We start from the raw sequence: 22,238 nt of genomic DNA, 5'->3' as shown, positions 1-22,238 counted from the left end.
TAAACTGTGACAGATTTTTTTTCCTGTACAATAAATGTAGTCCCTGATTTAAAGAAGATAGGCTGCTAGAAACCCTGGTATGGAATAGGTTGAATTTAAAATCTGACATTGACAAAATTGCAATGATTTTTTTTAATAGCAAATAAAATCTGTAACATAGTACCTTTGGGATTTTAGACAGAGTCAATCCTAAAAGCTGCATTCTTCCTTAACTTACATTTTAAGTGCTCATCAAGGTAGAAGGCAATGAATTCAGAAGACAGTGCCTATAATGATTTTCTCTTCTCTTGAACTAGGGCAATATCCTCAAGGTCATATAACATATTATTATTTTTTTTACTTTAAAACATTGTTTTTCGTATTTTGTCAGGCAAACTTACCACTACAACTTAGCTACAAACTAAGGTAATAGGACTTTAACACCAAACATAACATGAAATTACTTTTCGTTAACTAACATTTTGCAAAGTGCAATAAAGTTACATCCAGAGTGTTTAGGAGAAAACAAACAAACAAACAAAACAAACAATGATCAATGTGATTGATTAGTTTTAGTTTCCATGATTACTTCCAGCTGGTACTTACTTTGAAAAGAAAAAATATATATATATTTATAACTCTCCCTTTATATTGCCATGACATATAGATGTTGTTCCTTAAATTTTTCTTGAGAATACAAATTAGAAGACAAAGAAAAAAATGAACTTTATCATTGTGATTAATTTTTTTTTCTTTTTTTAAATTTAATAAACAAAACCTGTGAGATACAAGCTTTAGAAGAGCCGATTAATGAAGGAGATGGGAAAAGAGACTTCAGAAGGATGGCTAGGCAGGTGAAGGGAAATCATGAGAATTCTGTGTTACAGAAGCTGAAAGGAAGAGAGGTCAAGTAAAACGGTCACTTTCTTGAGAGCAGTTTCAATGGATTAGTTTGGTAGAAGCTGAATTACAGTGGATTAAGACTTAAAGAGCAAGTGTTAAAAAAATCAGTTTATGAACACAGCCACAGGTAGAATCCTTATCTTTTGACTTTAGCTATTGTTCTTTCTATTACAGCATTCTGCCGCTCAGCATTAAAAATACTTTTGGTACAGTTTTTACAAATGAATGTTTTCAGGTTACCAACCACAAGAAGCAAATTGCCTGTTTGATGTCAGATTTCTCTAAAATTGAGCTAAAATTGAGAAATTCATCATGTCAAATAAACTGCATACAAAAATATAGGAACAATATTGAAGTTGCTTCTTTTTTGAGTTTTCATACATAAGCCAGGAGGACCTACAGTCCAGAAAATCTAAGTGAAGTGCTTCATACTATGTTGGTCATATTAGTACATGCTTTTCACCAGTCATTTTGCCCCACGTTACAGACTGCGGCTTTCAGCAAGGTGGGAATTTTTTTTAAAAAAATTGTTCCCTTTTAGATGTGCATACCAACATATATAATCCAGAATATTGTACCAAATTTATTTAAAAATAATTCCATTCTGTTCATTTTTCTTAAATTTAATTTTTTCAGCATACCAAGATTCATTGTTTACACACCACACACAGTGCTTCATGCAATACATGCCCTCCTTAATACCCATCACCAGACCCTCCCAACTCCCCATCCCCTCCCCTCCAAAACCCTCAGTTTGTTTCTCAGAATCCAAAGTCTCTCATGGTTTTTCTTCCCCTCTCCCAACTCCCTTCTCTTCTTCACCCAATGTCCTCTGTGTTATTCCTTATGCTCCAAAAGTAAGTGAAACCATATGATAACCGACTCTCTCTGCTTGACTTATTTCACTCAGCATAATCAACTCCAGTCCTGTCCATGTTGATACAAAAGTTGGGTATTCATCCTTTCTGATGGAGGCATAATACTCCATTGTAAATCTATTCATTTTGAAGACAAAACTGACAACAGATGGTTTGATAAACTGTAAATAAATAATTGCATAAAGTTTATTTTTTAATATCGTCTACTGCAGGTCATCATAAAAAACTGACATATGGAATTAATTTAATTTCAGCCTACACATATATGTTTTTGCTATCAAATCAAAACCGTATTATAAAGTCAAGTCTGGGGACATTTTTTGGGAGATAGAATATGAGTCATGGGTCACTGTATGTTGTCTTGTTTTTCTGCCTCAGTTTGAAGCACCAGTACTTACAATTTGAAGTCCAGGCTACCATAATGTTATATAATTTAATAAAATTCCTTGGTAAAGTCAGCTAGACCCCAAGTTTCATTCTGTTCCACAGTTGTCAAACACACTTTAAAATATATATATATTCTGTACTGCATATAACCATCCATATACAACTATAAACATCTATAAGGTTATGTTACTATATCTCTCATAAATTTTATATATATTCATGAAAATTGTTTATTTATATAAAAATACATATTTATTTATATATAATAAATATATATATGAAACTACTGCATCACTACAATTATATAAGCACTGCTATAACCATCTATATATAACTTTAACCATAGCCATATATAACTATCTTCCCAGTGAATTTCATTGTGAAAAAACAAATGTACAAAGCAAAAAAAAAAAATCTGAAAATTCTACTTAATCCATATGATTTTGTAGAGATGGTGATGCTGATGTCCTTTGTGTTGGCTTTTATAAACTCTATAGAGTACTAAATACAAAGTTGCTGGGGTTCACAGAACTGTGGCTTCTAAACAGTGCCTTAGACACTGAAAGCAATTGAATGTGTGTGTCCTTTCTTTCCACACTGAATGGATTCTAGTCAAATATATTGTAGCATTTAAAAGAAAAATATTATATTTGGAATCAGAACAGTGACATTCCAGGCCCGTGACTACCTTCAACGTCGGCCTACCAGTTACTCCTGCTGCGTATCATATTCTTCCCGTATAAAAAGAAGGGGTTACACTACATCTCTACTATGATTTTCAGTTCTGTTATCTTATATTCAATGTTGTAGCTAAATATTTTACTTCAAAAATATCTTTAGTGCACTAGAAGTATTAATAGTTTTGTATAAATATTGCAGCATAAATTGTTTTAATAAATAAATAAAATAAAAAATAAGTAAAGATTGCAGCATAGTTTTGTAAAGCAAAGATAGCTTTGGGAAACAAATATTTACCACCCAACATGCTTTTCATGATGTGGGATTTTCATTTTTTTAAAGCAGAGTACACACATCTTTTTCTTTTTTTCTTTTTTTTAATTAAATGGAATTCAGTGTGAATACTTTCTCCTAATGCAAGCTTAGATTATTATACATTTCACACTGCAGTCCTTCCAAAATGCCAATGAATATATTTTATCTATATTTAGCTTCCTTCTTTTTCAAGTTAAGCTGACTATTGAAAGGTATAATTGGTGAGAAGCTGGACAGTTTTTGTTCATCCAAATTAATGACTTCGATCGATGTCATTGAAATAGAAGTTCTTCCCTTGAACGTTAAATTAATTTGATGGTCATCATTCTTATTATTTAACAATTATAATTCTATTCTTATCTAAGATGTTAAAAAAAAAGTGTACTGCACATATTATCATCTTTCAACAAGGTATGACATTTCAAAGTTTTGGTCTCTTTCACAATATAAACCAATAAGATAGGGTTAAGAACTAAAGAAACTTCCATTTTTATGTATGTGTCTGTATAGAATTGAAAGACACTTACCCATGCAGTATGGACATAGAAGTCACATAGCTATTGCTCTCTCATGAACCCTGCCTTTGTTTGTTGTATCTGCATTTGCATTGATCCAAAGTGAATGTAAAGGAAAGATTCTCTCTTCCAGTAGTTTTCAGTCTGATTAAGTAGTTGCTTGCTTTCTATGGCTACTACTTGTACAGGTTTTTCTTCTGTATCTGTGTCATTATGTGTGTTTTAAAGGTAGAATTATATGACAGAACCATGGGTCAGATTTGAGTGGAGTCAGCCTTGGATTCAGATACCAGTTTTGATAATGACCAGCTTTCTGAACTTGGACACTTTATCCTGTTACGTTTCTTTTTCATTATATTTAGTTCAATATAAGCAATAATACTTACCAGAAAAAATATTTTTGGATGATTAAGTACTATATGGTTGCCTCCTAATATGTTTAGTGGGATATGCATGATCTATTTTTCCTTTACTATTCTCCAGTATGGTCCTACAGGATGAAGGCAGTGACTCGTAGCTGTTTTCATATTGTTTTTAACTATGCTTATTAGAATGAACATTTCAAGATGGGACAATCATTAGGAGAATCCATTGCTCTCATAAGGGTAACTAACTGCTAGGTGGAAAGAATCTACTTCTGTGATAGGGAGAACCCATTGCCCATAATGGAAGTAGATTCTTTAGAATTTTTTTTTTCCTAAGAGAAGTATTAAATTAGAACTCAACCACAGAGTTCGAAGTAGTAGGTATGAAGTTAAAGTGGGTCAAAAGATAAAAACAGTTACTCAACAGATTTGCTCATAGAAAATATTCTTTTACTCCTTTTAGTCTCTCAGGTCCTTCCAATTTCAGTTGAGCTAAAGGATGAAAAACTCAGTCCTTGACAAGGGAAGCTTTTCCACAGGAACTTCCCACTGAAAACCTGGTTTTGATCCAGGTATAAAAGAAAGGCCTTTTGTAATAACAGCCACTTGAATTCTAGATTGATTTCATAGTCAGTTTTAATGAATATTTTCAATTACATGAAGACTATTAAGAATCCCTTAATGTATACCTACTATTTCAAATTAATTACTTATCACCATTAATTTATTCATTCATTTATCTATCTAAAAATATTTATTGAGCTCATGCTGTCTGCCAGGTACTGCTCTAACTCACATAGGTAATTAACAAAGTCCTGTCTTTATGGAGCTAACATTCTGGTTGGAAATGGAGAATAAACAAACCAGTAGAAATATAGCATGCCAGATGATAAGAGCTATGACTTCCAGTCATTCCATTTCAATGGAAATTTCCATGCATATTTTTCTCCAAACTTAAAACTTCACTATTTTCATTTTCTCTATCTCCTTAGCAGCACTTGATCTTCTGTTTTGACTAAACCTGCCTGAGAATTTAGTCTTTGGACCTCTTCTCTTTTCCAAATTTTTCCTATCTCATACCTACATTAGATGACATATAAATGCTAAGAACTCCAAATAGGAATATCTAACCCATGCCTCTTTGCTGAACTTCAGGTTCCTATGTACCATGACTACTTAACATCTCCAGTAGGACTACCAAAAGGTCGCTCAAAGAAGGAATGATAGTTTTCTCCCTCAAACCTGTTCTTCCTCATATCCTTTTCCAGATCAATGAATCTACTCAGAAGCAATAATCTGGTACAGATGCTAGACTATATAGGGTCATAAATCCCTTCCTACAGATGAGGCCCAAGTAATGCAATTGGTTTTGCTTAGGTTATACAGTGTGACAGCGTAGGTTAGAAGTCAATTTCTCTGTCTCATAGAATTATAGAATACCAAAAAAGAAAAAGGCACTAGTAATCATTTAGGCCACTTCTCTATTACAGAAGAGAACAAAGGTCTGTGGAATTTAAGAAACTCAGAGATTATGATAAAACTGGCCTAATGTACACACACACACACACACACACACACACACACACATAAATCTTCTTAAATCAGTAATTAGCAGTGCAAGGTGAAAAGACACATGAGAGACACATGTAAAAATTGCAGCAGAGAGCAGTCAAGTCCAGACAAAATTGACAGGGAAGATTTCACCAAGGAAGTGGCTGGAACTGTCTTGAAAGACCTACAATATTTTTCAAGGCTGGCGAGAGAGGCCGTGAGGGCACTCCAGGAGAAACCCTCCGATACTTGACTTCTCTGCGACATTTGAGAATGTTGTGGATTTGCTTCACCTTGACATTCTTTTCATTCGTATGCATGGTACCACAGTTTCCTTCACCATCTCAAATGCTGTATTTCATTCTTAAGGCAGTACTTTAACACTCTTAGTTTGTTTTCCCAAGTGAGGTGAAATTCTAGAGAATGTGTAAACAAATCAAAATCCCTGAAATTTGAATCTACTAAATTATATAACTAGTCTAAATCCTACTGCCATGAGCTGCACAGCATGTTACACCATATGGTGAATAAAATAGTTTGATTCAAAGATAAATATTATTTTTTGAACAAAAGAAACCTTTCTCCATTCCCCTTACTATTTTCAAGTGTAACTTTGTTAAATCTAATGTTAAGCAGATACTTTTTAGATTTGTAAACATTTTGTTTTCTCTAAGCTAATAACGAGGTTGTTTTCTGATGCTTCCATATAAATGTTGAGGTTGTAAGGAAAAGTCATAGGATCATTATTGCACCATCTGTTCCAGCTGGTTTTGTTTTAGTCACGTGCTTTTCAGTGTTCTTACTGAGCTATCAACAAACTGCCAATTAATTATGAAAACCTAACACGTTGTCAGAGGTTATAGTACTGAGAAAGTGAGATCATGAGTCAGTATATCATGGGATTGATTACTACTGATTTATAATTTCCAGAACACCTTCTGTGAAGGAGTGAACTTTTAAAGACATAATAATGACATCTTTGGATCCTGTAGCTGAAGAGAAATAAGAAAATGATAATTATTTTCTGAGTATCTATCAAGAAGTGTCATCTTTTTATTTAGGTTGCTAATTGGTGGCTATCTAATTGGATTCAATTATTTTTCTTACTAATATCTTAATGAAGAAAATCTTGCAAGGTAGTCATTCACAGAAGATAAATGAAGAAACTTGTCTTAGTTTTTTGTCTTATGTAAACACTTACTGTTGAGCTCAATGCCTATCTGCAATAGAAATCAGGGTTCTCCCCACCCCCCAAAAAGTAGCTGACCTTTTTAAAAAAGATTTAACTAATTAATTAATTAATTAATTGAGAGAGAGTAGAGGAGGGGCAGAGGGAGAAGAAAAGATAGAGAATCTCAGCAGAGTCCTAACCTAGTGAAGAGCTGACTCAGGGCTTGATCTCATGACCCTGAGATCTTGACCTGAGCCTAAGCCAGGAGTCAGATGTTCAACTGACCAAGCCACTCAGGTGCCCTGGTATCTGACTTTAAATATCAGTTGTCTCATTTTCTTCTGTGACACCAAATAAATTACTCCAGTTGTCTGAATAGCTTTTGATGAGATAAAAAGTATGTATTTTTATTTTTATATTTTAAATTTTTATAAAACTTTGTATTAGTAAGAAATTTTAGTCATGAAATTTTGGATTACCAATGAAAAAATTAATCATGGCTAATAATATGAGAAGTAGATGAAAATGGTATAAATAAGTTGTATATAATACACTGAAGATTTGCATGTTGACTTGTTACCAACTTTTTATAAAATTTCTTAAAGCAGACGTTCCTAGCCTATTGCTTTTTGGCAGAAAAAAATACCTCAGGAGATTATTGATCTAATTATCATTATGTGGAAGTTTTCTCACTCAAAATTTGTGAGATTTTTTTTGGTCATCTATTAAAATTAAGTAATTGTTTATTTAATCTATATTTTAAAGTATATGAAATATTTTTAGCTGTGTGGAATATATGTGTGTGTGAATGTGTGTGTGTGGTGAGTGAGAGAGTGAGAGAGGAAGAGAGAGAGAAGACAGAAAAATAAAAACCCTTAAGTGAGGATCTTAAGAAATTTATGACCCAACCTTTACCCTGTCATAATGAGACAAGGTTGTTGCCATGCCTCTTTTTTACATTTCCTGTTTGACAACTGAAGGAACATAGTATTCAGAACCCCTAATAAAATATCCCTTCAGCTAAGTTGGTCCTGTTTGCTTTATTCTTGGGCTCTATCTTAGATTTAAAATATTCCATCCAGTTGTCTTATAAACAAATATTTACCTCTGAGAGAAGTATTAGACTATACATCAAAATGACAGCAAAGGGATGGATTGCAAATGAAATTATTTAGTTTTCTGGTTCAGTTTCAGATGTTTTGTAGTGGTAGTGAAATAGGAATTGCATTCAATATTGTCAGAAGGCAAGAAAACACAATCTTTTTTTTTTGCTCTTGAATGCAGGATGACATTCACTTATGCATTCATTTATTGAGTGTCTAGTAGGTACCAGGCAATTTGCTAGGCCCAGATGATATAATGCTGAGAAAAACAAATGAAAAACCAATCACCAGATCCCTGTATTCATGAAGTTTGAAGGAGAAGAGAGATATATAATGTAGTGAAGAAGTCCACCATTATTTAAATAATCATATTAAAGATGTATAATTACAAATGGTTGTTCTGAAATGAAGGAAGACTGATCTATGAGCATGAGTAACTAAGAAATGTAGCTCAAGCTTGATATTATGGGAAAGGTTCTTAAGAGATATGTCTGATATGTGAAGGTCTTCGGGAGATAAATGACCGGGTGGGAAAAGGTATACTTCCAGTAGAAGGAAGTAAGGTACAAAAGTCTCACAGTGAGAATGGACCAAGTTCAGAGAACTAAATGAAAGTCAATGTGGCTGGAGAGCAATTCTCTAGAAGAGAAAAACATTCAGAGCCTAGACTTTGCATTTGCAGGATAGGTCAAGGATTTTGGTTTTTATCTTAAGGGTAAATGACTATATCCTAAAGTTATTAACAAGGGCAATGAAGTCATCATATTTGCCTTTGACATGACCATGTGGGCTATTGCATAGGGAATGATTCAGGGTGCATAAGCATGAATGGGGATGGCCAGTAAGGTTGTGCTTGGGGCAGTTTAGGGGAGATGTGGTGGTGATAGCGTGAACTCGGGTTTTGACAGTAGACTGGAAAGAAACTGATTTTAAGAGATACATTTTGAAGGCAGAACTAACAGAGCTTAGGGATGGGTTTAGTCTGAAAGTTAAGGGAATCAAAGGTGTCTCCTCATTTCTGGCTTGACTAAATGGGCAAATGAAAATCTGGGAAAGGGTGACTTTATGTGGGGCTTGTATACCATGAACCGTTTTGAAATATACATGTAGCTGATTCTTCTAATCTGGAGTTTGGATGAGAAGCAATGATGCAAAAGTTCCCTTTGCTATCCCAAACTACAGCATTCCTATGTATTCTTTCATAAGCGAAAAAAAAAAAAAAAAGCATCGAAAGAAGCAATTACCATTAATTTATATGGAAAAATTTTGAGTGTTCTCAGACCTCCCTCTTAGGCTTTTCTGATACCTTAGGACACCTCTTACTACTGTATGCCAAAATAAATCCAGATAAAACACAGATGCTCACAGGCACAGTTCAAAATCCTGGTGGCTTGGTGCTGGGATGCTGAGGGTAGTTCTGCCTGGGAAGGAGCTTGGCAGGGCAACACTCTCTACTCCGCCCTCCGGAAAAATGCTGCTTCTACGCTGACTTCAAAACAAATGCTGAACACTATTTTTTCTTCTCATCTTTTTGTTTGTTCGTTTGTTTTTGTGAAAACAAAAATCCTTTTCAGATTTCTTTTGGGTAGTAAAAACAGGTACTGCTAGTGTAGTTGTTCCTTAAAAGCAAAGTGGTCTAAAAGCATGAGGTAGCTGTAATTAAAACGATAGATGATGTTGAAATATCTGGCTGGATGGAGGGAGCAGGTAAGTGGCTAGGAATGAAATTTGGTAAACTATAATATTTAATGGTGAAGCAAAGGAGTGGGATGAACCTAAGCAAGGACTGAGAAATTTTCATAAATTCTAGAGAAACAGAAGAGAGGGGTATCTTAAACACCAAGGAAAGTGACCATTTCTTGAAACAAAGAAATATTACTTTGTTTTTTTTAATTAACATATAATGCATTATTTGTTTTGGGAGTACAGATCTGTGAATCATCAATCTTACCAAAGAAATGTTACTTTGATAGAGTGATAGAGATAGAAACATGCTTGAGTGAACTAGTTTCGGAAATTAGCTAGAACAATATACACAACTCTATCAGAATATTCAGAAAGTAGAGGAGAGAAATTATCTTAAAACCTGGGCGATTTGAGCATCTTTAAAGATGGAAGTTAATAACTGGGTGGGGACGTTTAGACAACAATAACTATCAAGTTTAATTAATTGGTTAAGTTTCTCAAGAAGTCAGATATACAGAACAGGAGGAGAAAGAGCTTCTTTATTGTCACAATAGGGACAAAGATGTGTCGGTGAAAGTGATAAAATGGGATATGGTTTAATTCAAAGCATAGATTTATTTTTTGGAAGAGGGCTTAGAGTTTATATAATAAATTCATGCCACTTTACAATTACTCTGGTATATTTAAAGATACAGAGCAGTGGACAGACTCACACGGCTTTTAGTTTAAAACAATTATTAAGAAACTTTTAGGAAAATATTCTTTTAGCTAGTATTGGGAAAATGTATTCATAACTCAGTATAACCCTCTGCCTTATTTTTGTTGTACTTCAGTTTATTAAGTACCTACCATAGAAGACCACCTTGTCAAACTCTTACCAGCCTTTGCTAGTGAATTATAATAGCTATAGTTTTATTAAGTGTTATTCATCGAATGTACTCAAAAACAAGTTCAAGATTTTTAAGTATGTTGATAATCGTACTCTATATGGATGCTTAGAAATTTAGCCATGGCTTAAGGTTTTGTTTTTTGTTTTTTGTTTTTTTTTTCATTTTCTTTCACCTTAATTTTAAAATATTTTTAAAAGATTTTATCTATTTGAGAGAGAGAGAATGAGAGAGAGAGAGAGTATGAGAAGTGGGAGGGTCAGAGGGTGAAGCAGACTCCCTGTCGAGCAGGGAGCCAGATGCAGGACTCGATCCCGGGACTCCAGGATCATGACCTGAGCCGAAGGCAGTCCCTTAACCAACTGAGCCACTCAGGCATCCCCAACTTCATTTTAATTAATTCTCCTCCATACCTTTTGATTGGCATTTATATCTCCATGTATTTAATGTTGTGTAAGGCTGTGTGAGTGAACAAAACAGTGTTTGTTATGATCAAGAGTATCATAATCTTTATTTGGAGATGCTTACCTATTATGGATTCAGTTGGCAATTGCCTACAAGTTTTGATTAGATCTGTGGAGATTTCTATGCACTATTGAATACTTCTTGAAGAATTTTTTCAATATATAAAACATTTTCTCATTACTACCAATGCTAATTTTCACAGGTGAGAACCAATGAGAATGTTTAAGTGCTGGTCAGCAGTTTTGGTTCTTGGATTCATTATTCTGGAGTCAGAAGGAAGGCCAACCAAAGAAGCAGAATATGGCCTTCAATCCTACCAACCTCTAATCAGATTGCGACACAAGGTACAGTCAGCATTCTGAATTTGCTCACAGTGCCTAGCAATTATGAACTGAACTATTAGGTGTCTGCTTTATTATTCACTTAGGAGCACTTATTGCAGTATATGCCTTCAGAATATAATTTCTGTATAAAAGTGCACATTTTAAAACATGAAATTGTAGCAATTAGGAAATTTATAATTTGGGGAATTAAATATTTCTTAAAGTATAGAGATGGCTCATTGAAAAAAATCATTTAAATTTATATTAAGTCATGGTAATAGTGACATAAAAATAAGTAAATATGTTAAGACCCTATCAGCTAGACAGACTAGATAGTTTCTGTTACTCCCATATTAAATTTAGAACTTTTTAAACTAAAACATTGTTATGCTTTTTAATTTGAAGTAGAAGTGAACAAAAAAGATGTCTGTACCATCTGGAGTTAGATAGGCTGGTAAAGAAATTAGTATTTATGGAAATCATTAAATGTATTAATTTCATAAAAAATCATAATTTTACGTTTTTAATATTGAGGAAATACTTCACTTCCTTATGTTAAATATTTTCAAGCATAAAATAAATAGGCTTTAGGCATACTATAAATTACATAATGTACTTACATTAATTAAGTTGGTACTTTTATTTTAATAATAGGGCAACTTTAATACTAAAGTAGCTGTTTATTCAATCAAATTAAAAGTTTATAATACATTTTGATTTTCATTGAAAGTAGGAATCAAGACGAAAAATGACATATTAATTATGGAGAAAATATATATCTTAAAACTTCTTATTTGTCTTTAAAAAAACTTGAAATAAATATAAGTACAGTTGGCCCCTCAACAATATTAAGTGTTAGGGATGCTGGCCCCTGCATAGTTGAAAATCCATGCATAACTTTTTTTTTTTTAAGATTTTCTTTATTTATTTGAAAGAGAGAGAGAGAGAGAGAGAAAGCACAAGCCGGGGGGTGTCAGGCAGAGGGAGAAGCAGGCTCTCCATTAAGCAGAGTCAACATGGGGCTAGATCCCAGGACCCTTGGATCATGACCTGATCTGAAGGCAAGTGCTTAACACACTGAGCCACTCAGGTGCCCCACACATAACTTTTGACCCCCAATTCTTAAATATTAATAGCTTACTATTGACTGAATCCTTACTGATAATATAAACAGTTAATGAACACATATTTTGTGTGTTATGTGTGTTATATAGCATATTCTCACAATAGAGTAAGAGAAAAGAAAATGCTAATGAAAATTATGAGAAAAAATACAGTTACAGTAAAGTACCATATTAATTTAAAAAATTGTGTGTAAGTGGGTCATTCAGTTCAGACCTGTGTGGTACACATACATGTATAATACACATATATTTACATTGCATCTGTACACATTGCATACATTTTGCTGAAATTCTTTCACATTCTAATGTTTTGATAAAATCACTAATCTTGACTGGAATTTTTATGTGCCAGATCATAGGGTAAGCTCTTAAATGTACTATTTTATTTAATCTCCAAAATAGTATTATAAAGATGTACCTTTTTCATTTGATATGTGAAAAGTTGCAATTTTTAGAAATGTTAAGGGATTTTATGAATGCCTACATTTATGAAGTATAGTAATTGACTAAGGTAACATGCAGTACAGTTTTGGTAGCCAGAAAAAAAAATAAGTAAAATATTGAAATATACTTCAATTACAAAAATCATTGTTGAAATTTAGTCACATGTAAATGTAAGTAAGTTTCTGGATAAATGCAGCTGGAGAATTGACCTTGTTTCACTATCTTTCAGTTATCATTTGTGTCCCCTACCTCATAGACTAACAATCAGTTTTATCCTACTCCAAAGCATAGAGATAAGAATTCATTTATGAACACTCTCAAAACATATTACTAATACAATATATTGGCTCATTTTGTTGCATACCAGTGAAGATGCATTCTGTGCTGTTTGTCTACCCTAAGTTATGTGTCTTGAGGTCAGGAACTATGCCTTTCTAATCCTTTCATTCCTGATGCTGTGAACATAATAGATAAGGTTTAATTATCTCCGTGGCAGAAAAATGATGGCAGAATGTATAGCTATGCAGTTTTTATTATTCTCCTGCTAAATATAATACCACAGGTTTTTATGTGTCAGTGTACATTTATAAACAAACTATTTTGAATTAAATTTGGATGTTGAAGATAAATTTTCATGCATTGCTGTGAGATTTAGTAAACCTTTATTTTTTAAAATTTTTTAGAAGATTTTATTTATTTATTTGACAGATAGAGATCACAAGTAGGCAGAGAGGCAGGCAGAGAGAGAGAGGGGGAAGCAGGCTCCCTGCTGAGCAGAAAGCCCGATGCAGGACTCGATGTGGGGCTCCATCCCAGTACCCTGGGATCATGACCTGAGCCAAAGGCAGAGGCTTTAACTCACTGAGGCACCCAGGTGCCCCTTTAGTAAACCTTTAAAGAAAAGAAACAACATAATGAATTAAGCCTATTTTAGAAACACTAACAATCACCAAAGATGATCGAAGTTACTTCCCAATCTTTTCCATCTCTGTGGCTCTTACCTCTAAATAGTTAAAGGTAATACATGATTACTGGTATTTAAAAGCAGAGAGGTAGAATGTTAGTAATATCTAACTACTAAATGATTTAAGACAGAGGTAAAATTAAGCTATTAAAGTCATTTGTGAAAGTGTGTGTGTGAAAGCTTGTATTTGACAGGAGTAAAGAAGTACCCACAGTTGTACAGTCCCTGTCAAACCTCACCAAGTACTTTCTGCTCACTAGCAACATCCCCATGCAACTGAGCTCATATGCAACCTTATTGGTGAAACCTCCTCAAACCGTAATTAAAAAACAATCTGAGGGGTTTGAAGTGGCGGGGGGCTGGGAGGTTGGGGTACCAGGTGGTGGGTATTATAGAGGGCACGGATTGCATGGAGCACTGGGTGTGGTGAAAAAATAATGAATACTGTTTTTCTGAAAATAAATAAATTAATTAAAAAAATAGAACAGTCACAGACATTGCTTATCTCCCTTTTGAAATGTGTTTTCACCATTTATCATGGTTATATGATATATTTCATATATATATGTATATATATATATATGATTTGTTTATTTTTTTTTTGGATGTTTCCTTCCTTCTATTATGATGTGAACTACTACTCATCTTGCTATACGATAACACCTAGAATTGTGTTTGGCCCATAGTCAACACTTCATAAATACATATGGAATTAATGATTCCATCTGCTAACTAGAATAAACTGAAATCATATATATATCTGATATATAATTATATTATAGAATTTATTATATTATATAGTTTATTATAATGAATAATACATTAATTAGGTATAATTTGTTCTGTTTATGAGAGTAAAATCAAAAGAGCAATATGTAATAACATATTTTAAATAAATTATTTTAATATCATTACAAAGATAAATTCCCTATTCTTTGTTATTTTTTAACCTTCAGTTTCATTGAGATTGCAAAGAATATGTCTAAATTTCTGTAAGACTTAGGGAATGGATAAGAAGATTTTCTATTTGGATTAAATTCCACTGTTTTGAATATATTTATTGACTAGAAAACAATAAAATAATATAAATAATATATATGATACATCTTGATATATACTAGCTATTTTCCACATTTTTCCCAGAGAGGTGTCAGTACTTTGGGTGTGAACAAATACACGTTTAGAACTCATGTTTACCAAATATTTGCATGCCAACTGTGTAATGAATCCTCTCTGGGGACCAAAAAGTGAAATGTGGTTTATTTGTCAGATTACATAGAAATGTTGTAGATTTAAATATAAATATATATGTACATATTTATATCACTTACAACTCAGGTATACATAAATGTGACTGAAAACATGTTTGCGTCATAAATATGAATATCATATACATCCATCATGTTAATTATAGAAATTGTAATTATAGTCCACAGTATATCTGAAGGAGCTGATCATGTGTTTCACCTTTGTGTTTATCCAGCAGGCATTTATGGAATATCAAATGTAGGAATGTAGCACCTTTATTTTATACATTAGGTCTTTTAATTATTGAATATTCCTAAGTGCTTTTATGTTTTTTCCATAGATGAGGAAACTGGAGTTCACAAATATATAGTAATTTTTAATGCCACATATCTAGAAAGTTAGAGAAAGGATTTAGGATTTAATACAAAAGATAAAATACTTTTTTAAAAAATTTTTTTTTATTTATTTGACAGACAAACTATTTTGAATTAAATTTGGATGTTGAAGATAAATTATGCATTGCTGTGAGATTTAATAAACCTTTATTTTTTAAAAATTTTTTTAAGGATTTTATTTATTTATTTGACAGACAGAGATCACAAGCAGGCAGAGAGGCAGGCAGAGAGAGAGGGGGAAGCAGGCTCCTTGGGGAGCAGAGAGCCTGATGCAGGACTTGATCCCAGAACCCTGGCATCATGACCTGTGCCAAAGGCAGAGGCTTTAACCCACTGAACCACCCAGGAGCCCCAAGAGACTAAATACTTAATGCAGAGTATGCAATGAGAACTTTTCATAGTAATTTGACCTATGTACTATATATTTCCTATTCTCCCCGCGTTTTTATCACATGTAGGAAGATGGGATTCTATGTCTCTTTGTGGTTGGATTGGACTATGTGTCTAGTTGTGGCCAATGAGTTAAAAGAAGTGCCATGGAATGCATTTGGACTGAATATTTGATCACAGTTATAAAATGTTTCTGAACTCTCTTTTTCATCTAGCATTAAAAACAGCATCTGTTCAAGGTAGTGATTGCTTAATCATCCCAAGTTTCTAAATAACTAGGATTAGTAAAACACCCTGGCAATTAGTGATTGTCTTGAAATGTGAAATGGGAGGGAGAAACAAAACAAAACAAAACAAAACCCTTCTGTTTTAAACCACTGAGACTGAAAGTTGTTAACTCCACATTGACGGTAGCCCATCCTCGCCAATAAAGACAGAACTAGAACTCAGACTCACATCACCTCATCAGAAATCCTGGGCTCCTTCTCTGTGCCATCTTGACTTTGTGTTTCATTTCCACTCTTCAGATTTTTCTTACCCTCTTTTCTCTACTTCTATTTTGTCTCTACTACTTGCTAGGTCATAATGGCCCATCACAATGTAACTTCCTGTTGTATTTACAACACTGTAATAGGCATGTCCTAATATTCTAGTGTATTGTCCCATACTCTGATTGATTGGCTATGAATCCTGTTAGAAACAGGATTATGTACATAATATATATATATTATATATATAAGATATTATATATATATATATATAAAACATCGCTTTTCTCACATCACACCCATCATACTGCTGCATTGTTTGCTGCTGATGATAATCAAAGTCAGGCCTGAAAAATGTTATGAAGACAATAGGAGTGTTCTTTGAGTATATCTAGTGGGACCACTTAGAGACCTTAAAATTCTTACAACTTTATGTGACCAGGGAATGCTATGTCCATTTTATGGTACAAAGCTACCCCTGCAAACCTAAAGTACCCTGTGATTCCTTTACCTTCTGAATCAAAATGTTTGTCTATGAGAGTAGATACTGTGCAAATGGGCAGAGTTGTCATAGCTTAATAAGTCCAGAGAGTGTTGCTATGCCCCATTGTACAGTATAATTCAAAGACATCATTTGTGGGAGATGATTTTTGACTTTTGGTATAAAAGAATGATAGCTGTGGATTGGTGAAGAGTGGCAGAAGAGAACTCTAGGGAAAGAGAGAAACATTAAACAATACATCAAAACCATGACCGCTTAGAGCCTGGAAACCTTCAGGCAAACCCAAGAGCATTATTTCCTGACTGAGGAAAAATTGTACCCTTCTATCTGAAACCTCTGACTGCTTGCAGCATGTTCAACGGAAGGCCCTTAACATGTTAATATATTTTTGTGGAGGTCGGGAAGCAATCTGGCACACTATCTAAGAGCAAAAATGATGGCGATGAAGGGAGAGAAAGATTACTGGTCAAATAATTAAATATTAAAGACAGTACTGATTAATATATATGTTGATATATGTAACCCATATTCATCATAATGGTTGAATATTATTAATAAATCTCAGATTTTTTTTCTAATCAAGGAAGTTATGTTTGAAAAATCAGAACATTTTTGAAATTTTATTTCTGAGGAATGGGATTCTGATATTAATTGAGCTAGTTCCCACAGCCTAGTTTCCACAAAGGCAGGATAAATAGGACAAGGTTCCACCAGCACATACCGCCAGGAATGTTACATGATCTCTGAGCCGAAGGACACCAGCTTTACTGCATGGGCCATGAGCCTGCCTGTTCTTTGCACCCAAGGAAGACATTATCTCTGTACTAGACAGTAAGCATGTGAACAGAGATACAATCTCTCTCTTCTAAGGCTGTAAAGACACTTGCTCTTCTCTCTAGAGAGAGATATTATCTCTGAGATTCAAGGAAGTTTTTTAAACAAAAGCCTTGAACAAATAGTCCAGAGCAAATGGCAGTCAGTGTCTCGGTTCCTGAGGCCTCAGAATTATGAGGCACCATCAGGGTTTCATGATGCACATGGAGAGGACCACCTTTAACAGGAGGTGAGAGTTGCCGTCAGGTAAATCTTTCTAAGGCCCGAATTAAAGCTGTATGTGCTTCAAAGTTGATTTGTATACTAAACACATGGTACATGGTTATAGCTTCATCCCACTTTTTGCCTGGTTAACCTTGTCTTTTCTGGAACTTTAAGGGGAAAAAATATTTTGCTCACCTTTGGATGTGTTGCATGCATATTTATTCCTTCAAACCAGGGGGAATTTGATAAACTGGGGGAAATTGGCATACAATGGAGTGAATTATTTTGCTTAATAAAAATAAGTAAACAAAGGGATATATCTGCCTTCTAAAACTCTTAAGATGAAGACCTACTACAAAAAATTGTCATTTGATCTATTCAAGAACTAATTCTCAAAGCAGGACTATTATTGTTTTGTAGGGTAGTATGCAGGAAGGATGCTCCCTTACACTTCTCTGACTCTACATTAAACTATTGTTGTAAAGATTTAACAGTAGCTATCGCTTGAAAAAATAGAGCTACTTTCCACTGAAGATTTAAAGTTTTGAAATATTAAAAATGTGATGTTTAAGTATTCTATTTACACCCATTCACAAAGCGTAATAAAGTATACAAATAAAGTCAAATTTATATAGTACATTAAAGCCAAGCTTGTCAGGATTTCAGAAAACTCTATTTATGTGTCACCCTTGGGCACATATCATGCTTTCTACCATCCTAGTATGGATTTTCAAGTGATTTGGGTTACAGTGCTTCCTTTTATCCAATGCCATAATTTAAAAAGATTACCCCGATAGTTAAAAAGCAGCTTTACCCCTGTTTTTCTGAACATTGACCAACCTATGTTGATCAAGAAACACCAGAATATTAGAACCTAGGTGCTTTGAAATAGATTTGTCATTACTGTTCATTTTCTTTAGATTGAGTTCCAAAGCTTCCTTATCTTTAGATCTAGTTGTCTTTTCTCACCATTTTTGTCGAAAGGACGTTGGCTACATCCTATTAGTTTGCTAGAAAAACAAACTATTAACACACCTTCATTATCTTCTAATTAAGCACATTATGCTACCTCTTATCTAAAAAATAAAATAAGTAAAATATAGGTATGTTGTTTTAACAGAGTTCAGTGCGGCTATGCTAAACTGTAGATGTAGGAAAAAAGGTTGTGAGTTAGCAGGTGAATGAAGTAAAAATACATTTATCTAATCATTAATATTAATGTATTGCAAGCTAGCATTTGCATTTACTACCTCAATGTGTAAATTAATTATAAGTTGTTTTGTACATCTTTAATTATTAAAATTCTATTGTGAATTCAATTAGCAAAGCTGTGTATTATAAATGAAAGAGAATATCCTGATTTATGAGCTTGACATTCAGCATATCTAAACGATAAACTCCCTATGGTATATGAGCCACAATTGGAAAGTGTGGTATTATTTTTAACACCAATAACAAGTATTATTTTTAATATTACTTACTGGTTATTTTGGGCATCAGTTCCCTGTATATGAGCTGAGAGTTAGGTTTTTAGAATTATATGATAGTAGAAAATACTCATTCCATTTAAAAAATATATATACATATAATACAGATAAGAAATCTGAGGGCCTGGGAGGCAAAGTTCTTCATTGAAGTTCATACAGCTGGGTGTTGCTTAGCTAAGATTAGAACCCAGGTTTCTGATCATCCAAAACAGTTCCATTTTCCTTTAACACACTGCCCCCTTAAATTAACATGTTTCTTCAAGTCCAGTTTTTTATCAGCGAAAACATGCATTCACTCCTTAGTTCAACAAGTATCTCTTAAGTAGCTGCTACACACAAGAGACTGAACAAAATGATTCAAATTAAATTCTTAAGTACATATGTTGGTTTGTCTGTGATTATTGGTGAAGTAAACATCTCAAATGAACTGACTGAAAATACAATAAAAGACCTTATTTAGTACCCAGCAAGGGGACCAGCCTTCAGGGACAAGCAGAGTTTGCTCCATAGGGTCTAGTCTACAGGGGAATAAATGGGGGTGACTATGCGTATTTGCCAGATGAGGTAGTGGGAAAAACTTGCTTGGTTAAGATGTTGAACTAGTCAGGCTGTCTGAAAGTGATTGCGAATTTATCAGTTGTGTGGGTTAAACAAACAGCCCATTCAGATATGGGGCCGTCAATCGTTACACTAACAATTGGTAGAAATAACGAACAAAAAAACAAATGTTTATTTTCAACATTCTGTCAAAAGTTTGCTTACATATGTTATAAGAAATGCTGGCATTGTGGTTTTGTTTTCTCTTGAGGTAGAGGCCTCTTTCTCAATTTTTTTCTCAATTTTAATAGGCTTTTCCCTCAAAAAATAATTCCTTTTTTATTTATTTTTATATTTTATTGTGGTTGACACACAATGTTATATTAGTTTTGGGTGTATAACATAGTGATTCAACAACTCTATATGTCATGCTACACTGACCACTATTTTTAGAGCAGTTTTAGGGTAACAACCGGTTTGAGCAGAGAGTTTAGAGGACCTATATTCCTCTTGTCACCACCTGTACACCCCTTCCCCCACTATCAAAAATTTGCAGGATATTTTGCCAATGAGCTTTAAAATTTTTTATAAAGACCTCACAGAAACAAGAGTTCTGCCAATTCTGAAACAGATAATTAAACAAATACAACAACATAAAGTTTTAAGGTATATTATTTAAAGTAATATAAATGCTTCTCCTCATTGTGTAAAGGTGCAGAAAAACTTTGAAGGGAATTATATATCCCTTATGTTTTAGTTTTCCCAAGTTTTGGAATAAAATTTTAAGCATACAGCAAATTTCAATGGACTATATAATGAATACCCATGTAACCATAACCTAGATAAATATTTTATTATGCTTGGTTCTCATATATATATGCGTTTGTTTGTATCTCCATCCCTCTTTTCATTTATTTATCTATCCTATTTTTTATTCATATCAAATTATATTATAGACATTAAGCTTTTCTTTCTTAAATATTTTGGTACATATCATTAAATTAGAGTTAAATATTTATTTAGAGGTTTGTTTGTTTTTTTTTTTTTGAGATACATTTCATACTCAATGGAAAGGCCCAATCTTAAACCTTTATTTGAATTTTGACAAATGTGTATACTTCCCCCATAAACATCAAAATACAATTGTATCAAGATATTGAAAGTCATCACCACCCCCTGCCAAAAGTTGCTTCACGTCTCTTCCCTGTCAATCTCTGACTCCCTCATTCACTTTGAGCCAACAATGTCCTGATATTATTTACCATAGTATAGTTCTGTTTGGAAGTTTCATGTACATGGGATCATGCCATACATGCAGATTTGTGTAATATTTGTTTTACTAAAAATAATGTTATTGATATTAATATATGTTATTGTTTCTCAATAGTGCATTCCCTTTTATTGCTGAGTAACATTTTATCATATGACTGTATCACAGTATTTTGTTTTATTTTTAAATCCATTTCCTGTGGATAAAACCAGGTTGTAAGTCTTATGAATGAAGTGTCCATGAACATTCTTGTACAAGTTTTTTCGGTTATATATTTTCATTTTCCTTGGGTTAATAGTATTAGTGGATTGCTGGTTTGTAAGTTTGGTATTCTTTCCTTTAAAAAGAAATCCCCATGGAGCACCTGGGTGGCTCAGTGGGTCTAGCTCTTGATTTTGGCTCAGGTCATGATCTCAGGGATTGGACTACCTCGGGCTCCACACTCAGTGGGGAGTCTGCTTGAGGATTCTCTCTCCCTCTGTACCTCCCTCTACATGTTCTCTCTCTCTCTCTCAAATAAATAAATACATCTTTAAAAAAGAAGAGAAAAGAAACCATTAGAACTTCTTCTAAACAAGATGCACAATTTTACATTCTCAACAGAAATGTATAAAATTTCCAGCTACTTTACATTTATGCAACTTTTGCTGTTTTCTGTTTTTAATTTTAGCCATTCTGGAGTGGGATTCTTTGTAGTTTTAATACATTTTTTTTTTAAATTCAAACTTTTTTGGTGACTGGTGGTAACATTGAGAATTTTTTCATTTGTGTACTACTCATAAATTTTGTTTAGGGGGTGTCCAGAATTGTCTGCTTTTTTTTATAATTTTGTTTTTGTTTTTATTTTACTGTCATTCAAATGATTTATATTTCTTCAATACTTCAAAAATATGTGATTATTTTATGGAAATATTTATATCACTGTTAAATTTTAAACTACATATAGCCACTGTTGGAGTCTTTAGTGTGATTTCATTAAAAAAATGTGAAGACAATAAAAAAAAGTCTTCCTCTGGACAGAGTTATAATGTTTAACTAAACAAATAATAATAATAATAATCAAAAGCTATAACAACACAAATTAGATGTGGCTAAAATAATGCTATATTTTATTACAACGCATCTGAAGATATACATAGATATAC

General features: G+C 33.4%; 1 protein-coding gene across 1 annotated transcript in view; it reads left to right on the top strand.

Moving 5' to 3' along the window:
• The window catches only part of FSTL5 (follistatin like 5), a 764,561-nt gene that overhangs the window by 35,945 nt on the left and 706,378 nt on the right, over positions 1-22,238 (top strand). The window contains exon 2 of the mRNA XM_044224773.1: positions 11,086-11,227. Coding sequence (XP_044080708.1) covers positions 11,096-11,227 — 132 coding nt within the window. The 5' untranslated portion in view covers positions 11,086-11,095. The remainder of the gene's footprint in view (positions 1-11,085; positions 11,228-22,238) is intronic.

Source organism: Neovison vison, chromosome 11, assembly GCF_020171115.1.
Source record: "Neovison vison isolate M4711 chromosome 11, ASM_NN_V1, whole genome shotgun sequence".
NCBI classification, from domain to species: Eukaryota; Metazoa; Chordata; class Mammalia; order Carnivora; family Mustelidae; genus Neogale; species Neogale vison.
Note: the sequence above shows the minus strand (reverse complement) of the source record. Positions and strands in the feature narration are given on the sequence as shown.